This window comes from Nilaparvata lugens, chromosome 1 (assembly GCF_014356525.2).
Source record: "Nilaparvata lugens isolate BPH chromosome 1, ASM1435652v1, whole genome shotgun sequence".
Taxonomy (NCBI): Eukaryota; Metazoa; Arthropoda; class Insecta; order Hemiptera; family Delphacidae; genus Nilaparvata; species Nilaparvata lugens.
Window position 1 is genome coordinate 82,428,821 of NC_052504.1, and position 18,914 is coordinate 82,447,734.

At 34.5% G+C, this 18,914-nt stretch overlaps 1 protein-coding gene across 1 annotated transcript; it reads left to right on the forward strand.

Moving 5' to 3' along the window:
- The first annotated feature begins 2,429 nt into the window (after positions 1-2,429).
- On the forward strand, positions 2,430-17,201 carry LOC111055000 (ATP-dependent DNA helicase PIF1-like). Its single transcript, XM_039445265.1, is given in 10 exon segments — positions 2,430-2,578; positions 4,044-4,553; positions 5,074-5,182; positions 6,711-6,845; positions 7,773-7,906; positions 8,309-8,550; positions 10,201-10,340; positions 11,635-11,797; positions 15,431-15,596; positions 16,816-17,201. Coding segments are annotated over 9 exon segments (1,821 nt in total). The 5' UTR covers positions 2,430-2,578; positions 4,044-4,052; the 3' UTR covers positions 17,047-17,201.
- The last annotated feature ends 1,713 nt before the right edge of the window (positions 17,202-18,914 follow it).

Sequence of the window (18,914 nt, forward strand, 5' to 3'; positions counted from 1 at the left end):
TTTCTATTATATAATATAGTGAGCATGACATTTTCTGTTTCCTCTACTATGTAGTTATGCATTTTGAGTAATATCCTTACGAACCTTCCGTTCTCATCCGCCCATTCTCTACTAGTAATATTATAATTAATATTTTCTTTGTATTCTTTACATTATTCCTGTTATATCTTTATAGAAGTTATGTTCATGTGTTTTCAATTTTGTTTTATTTTTTATACCAATCTTTTCGTTGATGAAAATTAGGTTATCTATTCTATAATTCAAGTACTTCTTACATTACTGTTTTCATAAGATAGTTCCCCCCTCCTGAAAACCGACAACCCTTAACTCAAAGTGTCCCGGCTGGTCCGTGAAAAAATATGGCAACCCTACTTATGATGCTTATGTTACAAAGCTTTAAAGAGGTTTTATTAAGGTTTGTACTGAAGAGGTAAAATAACATTATCATTAAGGGCTGAGACATATGAGGCGTTTTCTTTATGAGTTGGCTCGACAGGTCAGGGAGGTGCTCTTCGATTGGCTGATTCTTGATACGTCAACCCAATCAGCCAATCGTAAAGCATCCTGTCATGATGCGCTGACTCGTTTGAAAAATGTCTTGTTTTTCGGCCCCAAGTCCAACGCACACAGCAACAGACAGAAGGAGGAAAAATCCCTCCCCAGGTTAACGAATATAGCAACGCACACAGACGCCCGCCTGTATGCTCACATCTGCATGCAGAGGTTTTATTTTTTCCTCCCTCTGTCTGTTGGTATGTGTTTTAGCAGTTATGCTCCAACTATATGGAGCAAAATATATCCAGCGCCTTATGCGCTGAATTTATTTTACGCATCTTCAGAAAATGCATGACCTCTTGGTGAAGCGTCTATTTCGATTTTATAGTTTACCCCATAAGAGAAAATGCATCCAGCCAAACAGTTCAGCACATCTGAAACACCCGCCATCATATCAAGTCATGAAGGTTTTCGCTAAAGAGTTTGAACTGTATTGAGATGAACTCCTTTTTTGAAAAGACCTCAATTCTTATTATTTCATTATAGTCTGTGAATATAAACAAGGATGATACATAGATCAATGTTTAGAAATAGGAGACCTTCTGAGAGAAGAACAGTATTTTAATTTGTCAAAGCTCAAATTCAACTCAACTTTTTGATGAATATTATTAATATTCTTTTAAAGGTTGTATTAATAATTTTTATAGGTATGGTGTGATATTTTTTCAAAAATCTAATGCTTTTTCTGCTTTCAACTCAATTATTATATCTCTTTTAAATTATAATATTTTTCTACAAGTTGAGTTCATTATAACTGTTAACAAAACTAATATAAAAATTAAAAACACTGCTCTATACTAGTAGTACTGTGAACAGTAGATCTCACGCAGTATTCTCATCCACGAGTACCTGATTGAAACTATAGACCTTATGGAAATACAGCAATAGACTGGCTTCTCCACACATCTGGGTAATCACTTGTCAGCTGATTTATGATGAATAATAATTCTATAGTCTGATTTTTACTCTAATAATGGCGTATGAAGGAGGCTCCTTTTTCCTTTTATATTATCCGTGAAATGCAAAATTTCCAAAAAACCTTGTATATACGTCGACGCGCATTTAAAAAAGGAACATACCTGTCAAATTTCATGAAAATCTATTATCGCGTTTTGCCGTAAATGCGCAACATATAAACATTAAAATAAATTATTTTAATATTTTTCATTTGAACATAAGGAGAAATGCCAAACCGTCGACTTAAATCTTAGACCTCACTTCGCTCGGTCAATTAAAAATAATAGATATTATGGAGATATGAGAAGTTAAAATTGTACCATAAATCTTGTACAAATTTTAAACCTTCAATTTCTATGGTTGATAATTCTGTCCAAGACTTCTATATCTTATTACTATAAAAAATAATATTTTTGTTAGTATGCATATTATTGTACTGAAAGATTACCCAGTCACAGAAGTGACCCTGTGACTGGGTCTAGGCAAAAGAGTTAGGTTTGTCGTTGACCCATTTTGTCATATTTTGTTGACATAAAAATCCCAATAATAATTTGGATGACACAATAATAAAATATATGGATATTTCAAAAGAAGTTATAAACTATTCTATTCATTCTTGAATTATTCTTAATTATGTTCATTGATCATAATATTTTTCAAATCATTCCATTCAAGTGATTGCTATTATTCTCAAATGTTGGCCAACCTGTTTTATTAAAACCGCGCTCAAGCTATTTTGATTTTTGGGACGTGGTTTGTCGGTTTGTCCTTTGTTTTTGTCTGCTTTGCGTTCTTATGTTTTGTTTCATTTATTGAGACTTTTAGGAAGGTCAGGTCTCTGCACCATAAATACTTCTTTACTTTATATTACGGTATATTGCTTATTTAAATATTAGCTTGTCGTGTATAACTTAATTGAGCATCAATTTCATTGTTTCAGGATTTATTTGTCAGTGATCTATTAACATGATCAAGATGACGAACATCACCCCATAATTTTTCCAATGCCTTCATTTACCTCATTCAAGTTATAATTTGGATCTCCTGTCACAACTCCTACAAAACAGTAAGTGACATCGTTGAACATTCAAAGCATATTGACATAAATGCTTTTCAAGAAGTATTATCGATCAGGTAGATTCTCAAGAAATTCTTTAAATAGGCAGTTATATTTAATAAACTAATGTCATGACCGTGTAATCATGACCGTGGTGTCATTACCAGTAAAGATAATGCTAGTGGTTTAGATTCACCACTTGGTATCCCATGAAAAATAGGGATGAGCATCTACTTCGTCATTTAATAAGAAATCTCATAATATCTAAGATTCAAATCAGACGAGCCAGGATCGTTCGAACTGGAGATTTAGTTCAAGGAGAGCCGACCCCAAATAATGGAAAAAAGGCAAGGAGGAGGAAGAAGAAGAGTCATAATATCTAAGATAAAAATAGGGCAGATTCAAACGTTTCCGAACTAACCATGAAGATGACAATTCCCGCCAATAAGATTTGGAACAACTTCTTGGGCATATTTAAATAATTACACACTAAAATATTACCTATTTTGGATGCGTAGTAGACTACTAATACAGTCGTTCGAATAAGTCGATGTCGGGTGTTGAGTCATCAAAACTTGATCAATACCAACTCTGATGACTCAGTTTGAACGCAAATAATATGTGTTCTAGCACCAACTCATCATTTCAGATACCGTGATATTTTAATGCATTACTGATCATTCAGAACGTAAAAATTAGTGAACTGTCATCAAGGAGTTGGAATTAATCAAGTGTTGGTATAGACGCAGCAATCAACACCCATCATCTGCATCTTATACATCTTCATCCATTTTATTAGCGTTTTTTATTATTGAATCATTATAATTCTGCTAATATTCTTAATAGTGTTGAAAAGTAATGCTTGTAGGCCTATTCGAATGTTTCAAAAGAATGGGTAAACGGTATAAGGAAGAGGAGACATTCTGAGGTACATGCATCACGTTTTAAAACTCTCAGCTTCCTTTGATGCTCCACAAAGTAGATTGATTTTTTATCCTGTGGTTCGTTATTTGAGTTTTTTCTGGAATTTATTTATGTAAGTGACTCCACCAAGGCCCATATGCAGCATCTCGGTTTAAAGAGAAATATATATCATGTTTTAGTTTGAACCTGTAATGAAACAAAGAAGTTATAGAAAATGTGACCATGCCTTCATGTAATTGTAGATTAGCGTTAGACGTAGATGCTGCATATACTACAAGCTGGATTTGCACACAAAAGTCACAGTGAACAGTGAAAATATTTTCCCCCACGATTTCTAAATGGACTGTTAAGTGAGTATTAATAATACCATTAGAACTTATAATAATTATTATATTTTACCGTCACAATTGTGTGCGAGTCCAGCTTTAAAGAGATATACTAACCCAAATAATTTATTTAGTTACTCTCAATATTTCTGATGGAGTGTTTCAAATATCTCAAAGCATCTCTTTTACGTTATGAGTATTGATTTGACTTTTTGGTGTTTCAGGTATCCAAGATGGCAACCGTGCCATCTTCCTCAGAACTGACATGTGACGCCACAATCAATTGGGTCAATAATCAGAATGTAGTAATTAAAACAGTAAAATGTAAAAGTGCAGTATTTGAGCTTGTTAGAAACGAATTTAGAGACTTATTTTTCAAAACGACCACAAAAGGACTAAAATTGAAATTGATCGTTAGCAATTTGACAATACACAAAAATTTTGTGTCTGAAGGTAAAGCGTCAATTAATTTTCAAGAAAGCAAAACAATTGTCTATCTATCAAATGCTCCAGTATCAAATCTCATGTTATTTTTGAAAACACTATTTGTCAAGATGACAAGTAAAAAGAGCTCACCAAAAGTTCCTTTGAAAGAGAGACTGATGTCTGATAAACCGAATATGCTGACTGATATAAGCCCTGTCAATGGTAAAGACATGAACCGGTTGAAGCAAGCCTTGCCAAACAAAACAACTGATATGAAGAAAAGGAAGATTTCTTCAGAAAATGATCAGGTAACTTATGAATAAATTGTAATTAAACATGCGGTTTAAGCAACATTCATTATTAATTTCCACATAATCTCATTGAACTTCTAAAATTAAACAACAAATCTGTTGAACCTATTCATTTTCTATAGAACCTAGCCTAGACACACATCACATTGTTGACCTTTCTCAAGTTTTTTAATCGATTCTCCAAAGCTAAATGCTCTTCAGTCATCTTGTTCTAAGACTACCGTATTATTACAATTATTTGAAACTGAGTTTCTCGTCAATAACAATGCTATGCAGAAAATTTCTTCAAAGTCATTTTGTTTCTTTAAATCTTATACGGACAAGTGTCACTCATTTCTATTAAATTTAGCATATAAACCTATCCCATGCTCAGTTTGTAGATGGTATAATTCTCAGCTATGATGGTTTTATTATTTATCACTCATGTATTAATTCTTCTAATGATCTCTTCTATTCAGTTATATCTCATGTTAGATTTACATTGTGAACAGTAAAAATAATAGTTATGAATTTTCAGGATGCAAAAAAGAAGTGTGTCGCTAGTCTAATGAGTCAGCATACTTTAACAGCAGAACAGAAAAAGGTGTTGGATGCTGTTAAAGAAGGTCAAAACATTTTCTTCACAGGTAAATGAGCAAAATATGTACATTCTTAGCAGCTTTGCTTCATTACATTCATATTAATTCATAATAGAAAATGTTGTATAAATTTAAATAAATTTGTGTTCCTAACATCAAAAGCCAAAGCAGAAGTAAGTGAAGTAGTGGACTGGAGAGTTGATCTCCATTTGTTTGGTGCATGGGCGGGCGGAGATGGAACGAAGCTAACTGCGCAAGCCTGACCGCTCCTGCTGTATTTCTAATAAATTATAAACATGAACTTGTTCCATATTAGAGGAGTAATTTTCAGGAATGTATTGTAAAATGTACACTTTCTGAAAATAAAATGACGGCATGCTGGCAAGTTGACTCAAATAGCTGGATAAAAGTCAGATGGATGATCAAATGTTATTGCAACGCTTAGTAGCGTAATAATGCATTGGAAGGGGTAAATCGACCAACAGATCAACTATCCCGTCCACGACTGTAGGTTCTCTTGTGCTATAATTACCTTTATTGTTCACAATTTAAACTTGTTATATGTACTTTGAAACATGTATAAAAATTGAGTTGTGGAAATATTATACTAAAACTAACTTTCTAATTTTGAGGAACTTTTGAAAAGAAGTTTTCCTTTGGAAATATTTAAATGTTAAAGAGCTTCACTTTACAAAATATCTCTCAATTTTCAATGAGACACATTCTGCACAATCTTTTCAAAACTACATTCAAGAAAACAATGCTTATATAAAAGAAAGGATTCAAGCAGCTAATAGGGCCTACTATGCCAATGTTAGATTATTTAAAAGTAAGTTGGTCGGCAAGAGCACCAAGATAACAATATATAAAACATTGGTGCGTCCAGTGGCAACATATGCGGCAGAAACTTGGGTGATGAATATGGCTGACGAAAATGCGTTAAAAATCTTTGAAAGATCCATACTAAGAAGAATTTACGGTCCCGTTCAGGTTAATGAGCAGCAGTGGTGAATAAGAAAAAATGAGGAAATAGAAGCATTAATAAAAGGAGAAAATATAGTACGCTTCATTAAAGCCCAAAGAATAAGGTGGTTGAGGCATGTGATGAGGATGAGTGAGGCTAGAATGCCGAAAATAGTTTTTAATAGCAAGTTGCACAGCAGAAGAAAGAAAGGTAGGCCAAGGAACAGGTGGGTGGACCAAGTGATGGATGACCTGAGAAAGATGGGGGTAAGAGGATGGAAGGAAAGAGCTATGAACAGGGAAGAATGGAGGTGTGTTGTGAAGAAGGCCAGAGCTCACCTAGGGCTGTAGCGCCGGATAAAGAAAGAAAGAAAGACATTCAAGAAAACCACTTGATATGAATAAACAGTACATTACACTTTGGTTATAAAAATAATTAATCCAATCTAGAAAAGGAACATTTTCGTGCTTTGAGCTGTAGATGTAGTAAGGTAAAGCTTATTCCAATCCTGATCAACATTAAAAGGAGGTTCTATTCCAATTTTCAAAAATTCAAATTCAAAGTTGCATCTATCACATATTCTTGTACAATCAATTTGTATTCGATTTTCAGGCAGTGCTGGAACTGGAAAATCCTATTTGCTGAAAGTGATTATCAATTCGATTCCACCAGATGTGACGTTCGCCACTGCCAGTACGGGCGCCGCCGCTTGTCTCATTGGAGGCATCACTCTACATTCGTTTGCTGGTAAATTCAATCATTTCATTTCGATTCATATTTTAATAATTTTTCATTCATTCAAGTATCTCAGTTTTTGTGAAATTCTGAAAATAACGAATGAAAGAAACTTATAAATGATTCAATTCAACACATCAAACAAAAACCTTGTCAATTTCATATCATTCAACGTTGTTCGCACAATTTTTATCATTTTTGAAACATATTTCCTGATAGTTTAAAGCAATTGTAGAACTTTGAACAAATTAAATCTATGAAGAATATTTTTTAATACAGTCAGTAAATACTCCATTATATGCGTTTAAAATAAAATGATTAAATCATTTACTGTCAAAAACATAAAATGTTTTAAGGACGTTAAAATCACAACTAATCAATCAATATTTAATTAGACCTACATTCAAATCACGTTGTATGTCTGATCACATTATCATCATCTTAATATTCTATTCAAAAAATTGTGCTAGGGAGATACAAAAACAATATAAGCCCACATTAATTTCCAAATTGTATATAAAAAAAGTCTTCCACTATATACAAACATTTTTCTTAACAGATCTTTTACTCTTCTCATAATTTATATGATATATTTCATGATACTAACCTACATTATCTTGTTCAAGCTTAAATCCATAATTTATCAAATAAAATATAATTTTATTCTCAATGCTTACAAAATCTAGTTTCAATAATCTATATTATTTGAGCGCATGACAAATAATGTAAATAAGATTAAATGATAAATAGTAAGCAATCCTTGTGCTACTTTTTCCCCAAATTCAGATATTATGACACAGTCCCACATTCACATCTTATTCTTAGATTCAAAATAAATAAGTAATAGGAGAAAATATATAATCATCGTTTATTTGATCTGATGTTAATGATTGTACTATTATAAATAAAGTATAATAAAAAGTATGTATTCATTTATAGGTATTGGTACAGGAGAAGCTTCATTCCAAAGATGTTTAGAGCTTGCATCAAGACCGCATGTTCTTCAGAATTGGAAAAGGTGTAGATATTTGATCATTGATGAAGTATCAATGGTCAAAGGTGATTATTTCGAGGTAAGAGGATTTATTATTTATTAATTATTGGTAATTAATAGTCAATAATATCTTAAAATATAAAATATTTCAAAAGTGAATATAGGATTATGTATAACGAGATACATAATGCTTTATATCTATTATATAGGTTACTCCGATCAAATTAGAACACGAAACTTACTTCCCTGCTAACGATTTCAAATTCTTGTCCAAAATAATCAAAATTCTAATATAATTTTCAATGTACAATCCAAAAATTGCTACAATAATAATACTATACAGTAATTACTAACTTATGCACGATAAACAGTATCATTTATTATTTTCAACAGTGAATATTAATTATAACGTCTTTTAATGGTTCTAATTAACTTGCATTTGATGTTCCTGTACAGTGTTTTCTGTTTTTGTTTTTTCTAGAAATTGGAAAAAGTAGCTAGAGCATTGAAAAACCCGGACAAGCCTTTTGGAGGGTTGCAGTTGATCCTAAGTGGCGATTTTCTGCAACTGCCGCCAGTCACGAAGAACGATGCCAATAACCGGTTCTGCTTTCAAACGGAGACATGGGATCTGTGCAGACTGACGTGCTTCCAATTGAAGCAGGTTCACCGCCAGAATGATCCCGAATTCATATCAATACTCAATAGTATTCGAACTGGAAGGTAAGTTTCACTTTTCTGTCCAAGAAGATTTTTTCCGTTCTAGTTGCAATTGTCTAACATACTAACTCCATGGCGCTACATTCCATCCAGGGCCTTGGCCTCCTCTAGAATGCCTCTCCACTCCTCTCTGTCGGCAGCCTTGCGTCTCCATCCCATAATGCCTATTTTCGAAGATTGTCACCTACATCCTCTAGCCAGCACTTTCGTGTCGTCCTTTCAGCCTTCTCCCACATGGGTTTTCTCTGAAGACCCTTAAAGGTTCTTGAATCGCTCATTCTTTCTACGTGACCTTACCAGCTCAAGCGTCTCACTTTTATATCATGTACAATATTTGGTTTTCTGTACAGGTCACGCAGCCCTTGATTCGAACTAAGTCTCAATTCTCCATCGATACATACTGGACCGTATAATTGCCTAACAGTTTGATACAAATATACAACTGCATACATAGAGACCTTTGTATTGTATTTGAATTTTACAGAAATAGTAAGATACAGGTACAGGTGGGTGAAAAATCCGAGAACGGCTTAATATCTCATACACCAATGTAATTTGACGGTGGGTGTTATTGGGGACCTACTCAGATTGAAAATACTAATTTCAAGAAAAAATGAATGGCGAAAACCGAATATCGATATCTCAAAAAGTTTCGAAGATATTCACATTATTAATCAATACTATTCAAAGCAGAAAGGAGAGAAAAAGTATGAGAACGTCTTAGTATCTCATGAAAGATTGTGATTCCAAGGTGGGTGTGATTGGGAATCCTACTCAAATTGGAAATACTACTTTACTATGACTAAAAATCTGGTCCACCATCTTGGATCCGTCAAATTGAATGCAACTTTTTTTTAAATAAGAAGGTTGTCATCCGATACATGATTTCGATATGGAATTTGAAGAAAAAATGAATGGCGAAAACCGCACATGGATATCTCAAACTGTTTAGAAGATATTCACATTATTAATCAATATCATGCATATCAGAAATGAAATACATAAGTGGTATTGATTAATAATGTGAATATCTTCTAAACAGTTTGAGATATCCATGTGCGGTTTTCGTCATTCATTTTTTCTTGAAATTCCGCATCAAAATCGTGTATCGCATGACCACCTTCCTATTTAAAAAATTAAGTTGCATTCGAAATGGCAGATCCAAGATGGCGGACCATATTTTTAAAGTCATAGTAAAGTAGTATTTTCAATTTAAGTAGGATCCCCAATCACACCCACCGTCAAATTACCTTTGTGTATGAGATATTAAGCCGTTCTCGGACTTTTCACCCACTCTGTATAATAAGCATAGCATCAGCTTATGCTCAGCGAAATTTGCGTGTTTGTGACGCAGTTCACAGTGAAGTATTTTGATAAATAGTTTGTATAAAATAATTTGAAACTTGGAGAAAATATTTGTGTTGCCAAAATTGTACGACATTTCAATCCTTTCATGCAAGCCCATATGGCTGGATATATTCATATTGACAACACGGTGTTGTCTTTGCAAGAGCTGTAAATAAGGGAATAAACATTATGCGTAATGCTCTACTATCCTGTAAATCTTATAACAATAATTGGTTTTGCTCCATCATATCTGATTTTCATAGTTCAAGAAATTAACTAGATTCATAAATGTATTATTGTTTGCAGAGTAACAAATGAGATTGCAGATCGTCTGAATTTGACGAGAAGTCAGGTGATTGGAGGCAATGGCATTCAGGCGACCAGATTGTGCTGCTACACCAATGAAGCAAATACTATCAACAAAACTAATTTGGAAAACCTTGCCGGTCAGTGTGTAGAATTGCTTATGTACTGTACGATCTACTATTTTGCTTTATAAATGATTCAGCGTTCTAGTTTTTCTGAGATAATTGAGAATCCTTCTGAGTTCTCGAGGAATATTCGTCAAAATTCTCGAGGAATCCCCCATTCTTGAATGATTTTTCGTGTAAAATTTGAGATTCATATCATGAAAATTATCCAATCTCAGAAGATCTTTCTCAACGGTGTTTTTCAATATTATTGAGAAACAAGCTTTGTAACAAAACATTAGCTTTGTAACCAATTGTCAAGGAAATTTTAGAATTTTAAAAAATATCAATGAGTTCCGTATTGAATCGATTTGAAATTCAATTCTATTATTCATAATTAGTTTTCAGAAAAGAGGCTAAACCCACAGGCTACTACAGGCTAAAGCCCAAAACGGTTACAATTATAATATAGGCTATTTATACAACAGTCCAGATGTTGCTACAATAGGTTATAGGCTTATGTTACTTTCAAATTTTTGATAAATCTTTCTATATAGAATTTTTATCGCGGGTGATGCCCATATAGACTTTTGCATGTGCGTAATGGAATGAGTGCTTTGCATGATTGATGTGATTATTAAACCGTACCTACCGGCAGGATATGCATTGCTAATCAAATTCCATCTTATTATATCTAATTTATTTCACAATAATTACAGTATATTCTAGTTCTTATCTTCTTTGAGAGATGTGATCCAGATTACCGTGAATTTTTCAACTCTTCCTAACAGATATATTCTATTAATTTCTTAGCAACAACCATTTATTCAGTTTTGTAATATACATTGTTAGTTTTCTTTTAGTGTGGTTGAACAGTTTCGTTCTTAGCTCACCTCATAAAATGCATATTCATTGTGTGAAAATCTTACTATTAAAAGTGTGGATTCTAGATTTGATCAACATATTCTAAAACTGTTATTAGAACAAATATGATAAATCCAGGGCCCGGCCTCAAAGAGATCTATTTGCAATCTTATACGTATTTATCTGTAACTATATCATCAAGATGTAGATATAAACCATGAAGCCTGTTTTTTTTATTATAAATTTGTATTTTGATTGTGTTGTTTTTGTATTTTGATTCCTTTTGTGTGTGTGTGTGTGTGCCTGCGCGTGGGGGAGCGAGGGTCGGCTTAATCTTTCAGCGCTCATGCCAGTTTGGACAGAGTATAAATAAATATTTATAGGATTGTAGATCGCGCTCTGTATGGTCGAGCCCTCAGTTCTCCTTATTACACAGAGTTCCTATACTTATTACTACATTTTGCAGGGGAATCAAAAGATTTTGAAGCGTCAGACAGTGACAAGGGGAATAGCAAGATACTCGATGAATACACTCCGGTCGAAAAGACAATCTCCTTGAAAGTCGGGGCCCAAGTGATGCTTGTCAAAAATATCAACGTCAGCAAAGGCCTTGTAAATGACGCCACTTCCTAATAGATTCTACAATGGCATATGCCTCTTTTTCAACTGATGAGTGTCGTTTTTCACTTTCGTTCAGCATTCGTGAAAAGTATGCAACAGGACGTTCATTGTAAGATAGTGTTGCTGCTATGCAGAAATCTGAGGCATCAGTCTCTACAGTGAGAATGCCTCCTTCATCAAAAACATGAATTACAGCTGCAGCTACTTCTTTTTTAAGATCTTCAAAAGCTGCAAGGGCCTTTCCTTGAAGAGGAAAGAGCGTACAGTGTGCCAAGGCATGAATTTTACTTGAAAAATTTTGTATCCATCGAGAGTAATGTGCGAAGAGGCCCACAGTTCTCTGAAGAGTTTTGGGATTAGGAGGTGGGGGCATATTAAGTAGAGGCTCAAGGCGTTCGGGATCTGGACGTAATGATTTGTTTCCAACTAAAAATCCTAGGAAACGTATCTCCTTTTGACAGAATTTACTCTTCTCCTTGTTTATAGTAAGTGAGTTATTTGAAGCTGCTGCAAGAAACCGTTCAAGATTAGTGTCATTTCTTCTTTTGAATTTCCACAAATTATGACGTCATCTAATAAGCATAGGTATCAAATAATTTCTCTTTTTGTATGAGTGAATCAATTACTCTTTGAAAAGCTGAAACACCATTAGTGACACCAAAAGGAATACGACAGAACTGATAAAGTTTCCCACATGCTTCAAATCCTGTGTATTGCCTTTCTTCAAGTAAGATTGGTACTTGGTGATATGCGGATTTCAGATCTACAGTACTATACCAAGAATACTGAGCTACTTTGCGAACTAAATCTTCTATATTTGGAATGGGATAGGCGTCCAATTCAGTGAATTTGTTTATAGTTCTAGAATAATCTATAACCATCCTTTTTTTCGGTTATCGGGTTTAACAACAAATGCTTGGCACGCCAAGGTGTGTGGCTTTCTTCTATGATGCCATCTTCCAGTAATTGTTGAATTTCATTGGAAATAAAATCTTCATCATCTTTTGATAATTTGCGAGATTTGGTTGTAATTGGTTGACAATTGGGTTTTAGATGTTGAAAAAGGGAGCAAGGAGGAATTTTTGCTTGAGTTATTCCGCAAATAGTAAGAGGTGGCTTCTCCAAATGGTATTTCTATACTGGAGAAATTGTTCATAAATTCGTGCCCAAGAATAATATTTTCACAGAGGTCTTGCATAAGCATTAATGTTGTGTTTGTATAACTTTCTCCCTGAACTGTTAAATTCACGTTAACTTTGCCTCGGATTTGTGGTGTGAAGCGTTTTGAGCCTAAAGTTACTTTTCCTATCTCTGGTATAACTTCTAAATTCTGTTTTTTTGCATAGGTATCGTCAATAAAGTTGCCAGTTGCTCCAGTATCGATCAGTGCTTGACTTTCAGTTCCGTTTATGGTAATAGGAATAATAACCTTTGAAAGACATTTTTCGGCTTGCACTGAAGGTGCTAGTAATATCGAATTACTAAACTCTCTTTTTTTCTCTAAAACGGAAGATTTTGAGTTACAGACCCGAGCAAAGTGTCCCTTCTTACCACACTTCTTGCAGAATTCGTTTTTAGCTGGGCAAAATAGTCGAGAATGTTTTTTGTTTCCACAAAAAAGCATGCTTGTCCACTAATACTAACAGCTGATAATGAGGAGTCTGAAGTGTTTTTTTGATTAGGAATTAGATTTGATGCATTTTCTGTATCTTTGCAAGCATTAAGCTCAAATGGAGGATTAGATTTATTGTAGCATTGTGATTGATCTTTTGCAGACTCAAAAGCTCTTGCACGATTAAGAGTTTCATGCAAAGACATATCTGGGCTTTCTAAAATTCGTTGGCGGATTTCGGATGAATATAAACCTGCAATCAATGCTTCTTTTATGTGCTCCTCTCGATTCTCTGTAGCAGAGATCGCTGTAAAATTACATTCTAGGCTGAGTTCTTTCAGTTTTAGGAAAAATTATCGATGGACTCACCTTGTTTTTGTTTTCTTATAGAGAGAAGGTACCTTGTAAAGATTTCGCTTTTTATCTTGATAAATATGCCTTCAAGGATGGAGATACTTTCCTCGAATGTAGTACAATCTATTATCAATTTGTAATTTTCAGCTGACAGCAAGGTAACTAAGATATCCAATTTCGTATCTTCAGTGTAATAGTTTCCTTTCAAGTAGGCATCCAGCATTCTTTTCCAGTGTCTCCATTCCATTGGTGCACTAGGAGAATCTGGATCCACACTTAGACATTTTGGTTTGAGAATTTTCCCAATTGATTCCGAGTTGAAAGATGTATCAACGGGTTCATTTCGAGATAATTCGGTAGGCTTATCCTGATTCCGTGATGGAGATTCAACATTATTTCGATCCCGGGTTTTTCTCTTTGGCATTTTGATTACCGGTACTTATTTTAGTCTTCTTCAACTAAGGATAAGCACCGATTTAAGCTTGATAATTGCCTTTCTCCATAACCAGAAGCATGATACGAGTATGCCTATAAAATCATTAATTTTGTAATAACTTACTGCTCACAATAAAATAGCTCCAAAGTTTTGAATAGTTTTTGACATGTGTGACAGACAGTAAGGTGGTTTTGGACGTTGAAATTTGATAGTGTGAATTGAAGTTGTTATAATATTCAATTTAAGATTTAAATTGACAGAGTTCATATAACAGTTAATTTATCAATTTTTGAAAGTTAGTATAACCACTACCTCCGTAAACGGAGATAGTGGTATAACTCGATAAAAATAAGTTATACTCATAATTTAATATTACTATGTCTATTGATATGATGCTGAAGCTGTATTTACTATTAGTCCTAATGTAAAATTGAATTGGCAAGAAACGGCGTGAGTTCTTTTGTCAGTGAATTCATTCATTCATTCAATTCGTTTTCAGATGAAGATATTACCATTATTAATCAATACCACTTATGTATTTCATTTCTGATTTGCATGGTATTGATTAATAATGTGAATATCTTCTAAACGGTTTGAGATATCGATGTGCGGTTTTCGCCATTCATTTTTTCTTGAAATTCCGTATCGAAATCATGTATTGCATGACAACCTTCCTATTAAAAAAAATAAAGTTGCATTCAAAATGGCGGATCCAAGATGGCGGACCATATTCTTGAAGTCATAGTAAAGTAGTATTTTCAATTAGAGTAGGATCCAGCCTTCAGACCGTAGGCGGCCCGCATACAAGCCGCCGCAGTCCGACTGCGTTTCGCGTCCTCGCCGACAGAAAGCGGCCGAGAAAGACGAGTGTCGTCACATTGACTGAGATGAAATACGTATCCGATATTATTGTCAAAAGTAATATTCTCAATAAATAATTTTGTCCAGTAAAGTAGAATAAGTTAGTAAAGATCCATTAAAGAATAACAATCTACATCCCCGATCACACCCACCGTCAAATTACCTTTGTGTATGAGGTATTAAGCCGTTCTCGGACTTTTCACCTACTCTGTATGTATTCTAGGTACCTTGATACTTACTAATGCTTATTTGTGTTTAATCCTACCTCGCATCTATAATACTGTATTTACAAACACAATCCATAGAAATAGCCAGCATTCAATAATCAGCTATTTACTATTATACTAGGCCTATATACTATTTTATCATTTATCATTTAATCTTGGAAAAATAATCTGCAGGGCTACCGGTAGTGAAATTTCTGTCAGTGGAATACACGGTGAAACAAGAAAAGTGGATTGTCCGCGCAGCTGGAGGTCTGATGCTCACCAGGATTCAACTGCCTCTCAAGCTAGCCTGGGCATTCTCCATCCACAAATCCCAGGTAAAGTATTACAACACTTAGGTTCCTCTCCAGGAATGCCATGCCCAACGAACTGGCAACAATGCTCTTTAGATCCGAACTTGGTTCAACTTAGTTTAGGTTTTTGGTTAGCAGGCAAGTTGGAGCTAACTATGGATTGATAGACCTAGTAAAGAGCGTTGCCAGTTCGTTGTCTTGAGCATGGCATTCCTAAGGATAGCTGAGGTGGTGGAACTTATTAAATTGGACGATATCTTATTTCGAATGAGTCTTGGAGAGTAGATTTGTTTTCAAGAGTATATTCTGAAGCCATTTCACATTGCGAGCGATAAATCGGTCTCTATAATATTAATCATAATAATTTATTATACATGTCATAGGCCATTTAGAATTGCATTGACAATAATTTTCATACGTAAAATTCATACAATAATCACAGCTATAATTAAATTGTAATTGTACAAGATAAAGTTCATAATAAGATAAGAAAAACAATTAAGGATTATTAAGCCTTCAAAAAGGCTGTATAGGCATTTCTCCAACAACCATTCCTTCGATCTGCATGAGCTTTACTGCTAGAAATAGATCCTATAGTAGGTAATGGAAGATGCCTGGACGAACAATGATTCTCCTGCAACAGTTGAAAAGACTCGGTATCATGTCAAGGACATGCGGATGGAAATGGTCCAATTTTTCGAGTAGCAAATTTGTGTCGATCTGTTTCTACACGAGCGGCGGCGCTTCATGACAGAAGTTTTACTGCACATATTGAGCAGTAAATTAACTGCGCGTAAAGCCTTTATCGCACAGCTTATTATCTGCAGTAAAACTCCGACTAATTAAAGCAGTAAAAACTGTCTGTGAAGCGGGGGCCTTGAACAGCGGGGACATCGCTCGCAATGTTTGTACCTATTTGATATTATTGTGATACACTGAACACTAGTCTGAGGGAATGTTATCATATCGAATGCAGTTACTATCGAGTGAGATTTTTCACTAAAAAACAAAAATAATTGCATGTTTTAGGCTGTGAGACTACATCCAACTGCCCAGGTGCTTGAAGTTGGTTAAAATGTTAAATCATCTTTATCATTCCCATTGACTTCTTTTAGATGAATGTACGGTATTTAAAAATATCTATCAATTAGATTATGGATCATATCTATTAATATTATCAAGCCTAGACAATTTATTGAGTTTTTCGTTTTTATATTCCAATTTCAATATTAATTTTTGACAGGGACTAACGCTGGACTGTGTGGAAATGAACCTGTCTCAAGTGTTCGAAGCTGGGCAGGCGTATGTGGCGCTCTCCCGTGCCAAGAGTCTCGACTGCTTGCGGGTCATCGACTTTGATATGCAGAAAATTTGGGCCAATCCTGATGTACTTAAATTCTATAAGCGACTGGATCAACGATGTAGGGAACTAGAATCAATTAGTGAATTTATTCCTCTTGGTAGGAAAAAGTGATCGATCTTAGATGTAATAATCGATAAAATCTATATTTTTATAAATTTTTTACTATTTATACGCTCTATTTTATTTTTGTCAACAATAATATACTTCGATATCACCGTCAAATCGATTCGTCAATATGAATAAAATGATGATTGTGTGAGATTGAAGAATGTCTATAATATTTTTCCCAGAACGAGGCTATTCAAGTAACTAAAATAATGTTGCCGTAGACAAGGGCATCATCGATAATTCATGGAAATTCATTATGGTGCATGATCATAACAAATACGAATTATGATCAAATGATTATAACTCGTATTGGTTTTAATCGAAGTGTTTGTATTGGTTTTACTCGACTTCACTCTCGTATTGTTTTTACTTGAATACGAAATGGATTTTAAGATGATATCTTCTGAATGGGTGAATCATTACATAATCCTCGTAGCTGTTATAATTTAATACACAGTTTTCTATCTAACAAATGTGAATCGGTGGATTGGCTGATACCCTTCACCTAAATAATCAATTTCGCTGTGAAAGTAGCCAATTCATAAATAATAAGATCATTCTAATTTTTAACTTCCTGTGCAAGATTTAAATTTTTTCGTTGAGATATTCTCTGAAATTAAGTTACTGGTTAGTAGTACTCAATGAACTTAATTTTTATAGCTCCTCTTTAGACTGATAATTCATACAGTGAGCAACCTAGTGAGATGAGAAGAGAAAAAGATGAATTTGCAGCGGCGTGAAGCGTATTGCGCATGCGCTCTATTTCTCTTGTAATCTTTTTGCACTAGCCGCAGGGCGGCCAACCAATGTGATGTCCTCTTCTCTAGCCTTTTTTCTCGTGACAACCATCGATAACACTCCAGCCAACCTTTCTTTGTGACAACCATATATAGCAATGCCACCTAAACTTAAGTTGCTATTTTAGAACTTACAAAGTTAAATGAGCGTGGGTATGCAGAGTGTTGATAGAGCGGTCATAGCAAAGCTACAAGCAATTTACGTTGCTAAGGAGCAACAGAAACTATCACCAGTAGTTTTCTGATAGTCCAGGCAATGCTCGGAAGAGGGTATAGAAGGAAAAGTTTGGAAGACAATTTCGACCCCGCAGTTCTGTTTAGGGTAGTAAGGAGGTAAGAGCGAATATCTCGGAAACTGTTGGGAATATCTCAAAATTCCACTAAATAAAAAGTGTAGAGAATTCAAGCTTCACACTCCCTTCAAATTTCATTGTCAAATGATCAACTGTTGCAATATTGAAAATTTCACCAACTACACCAAAGCTGCTATAACAATGAAAAGAAAACTTGGAATAATAAAAATATTACATCATTTAAAAGAGACTTTAATGCTCTACAAACCTACGATAAGCATTGATTTATAAGATGCATTGTTGAGGAGTTATAAGCCCTGAAAGAGCAAAAAATGGTATAAAAACCTGTTATTTTAACAAGTACACACCTTCAAGAGCGAGTATCTCGGGAACCATTGGGAATATCTCAAATTAACACTGAACAAAAAAGTGTAGAGAATTCAGCAAGCTTCATTTTGGAATTGTTAGTTATGTGGGTTCAACGCATTGTTCTCAAGATATGAGCGTGGAAGCAAAAAGCTAAAAAATGCTACTTTTAAACCACCCTCATCCCCTTAGCACATGAGTTAGGGATGGGGACTTTTGATATGTTCTCCTCCTAACTAGTCTCAACAAAGCTGCAAAGTCAAAAATTGTGTTCAAAACATTCCCTCCAAATTCCTTTGTCAATTGGTCTATTGTTGCAAAATTGGAGTTTTCACACTCAACACTCAAGTCTGCTGCAACAGTTGGTTGTAGGGAAATGCGTAAAAGTGTGAAATTATACATCAAATTGAAGAGA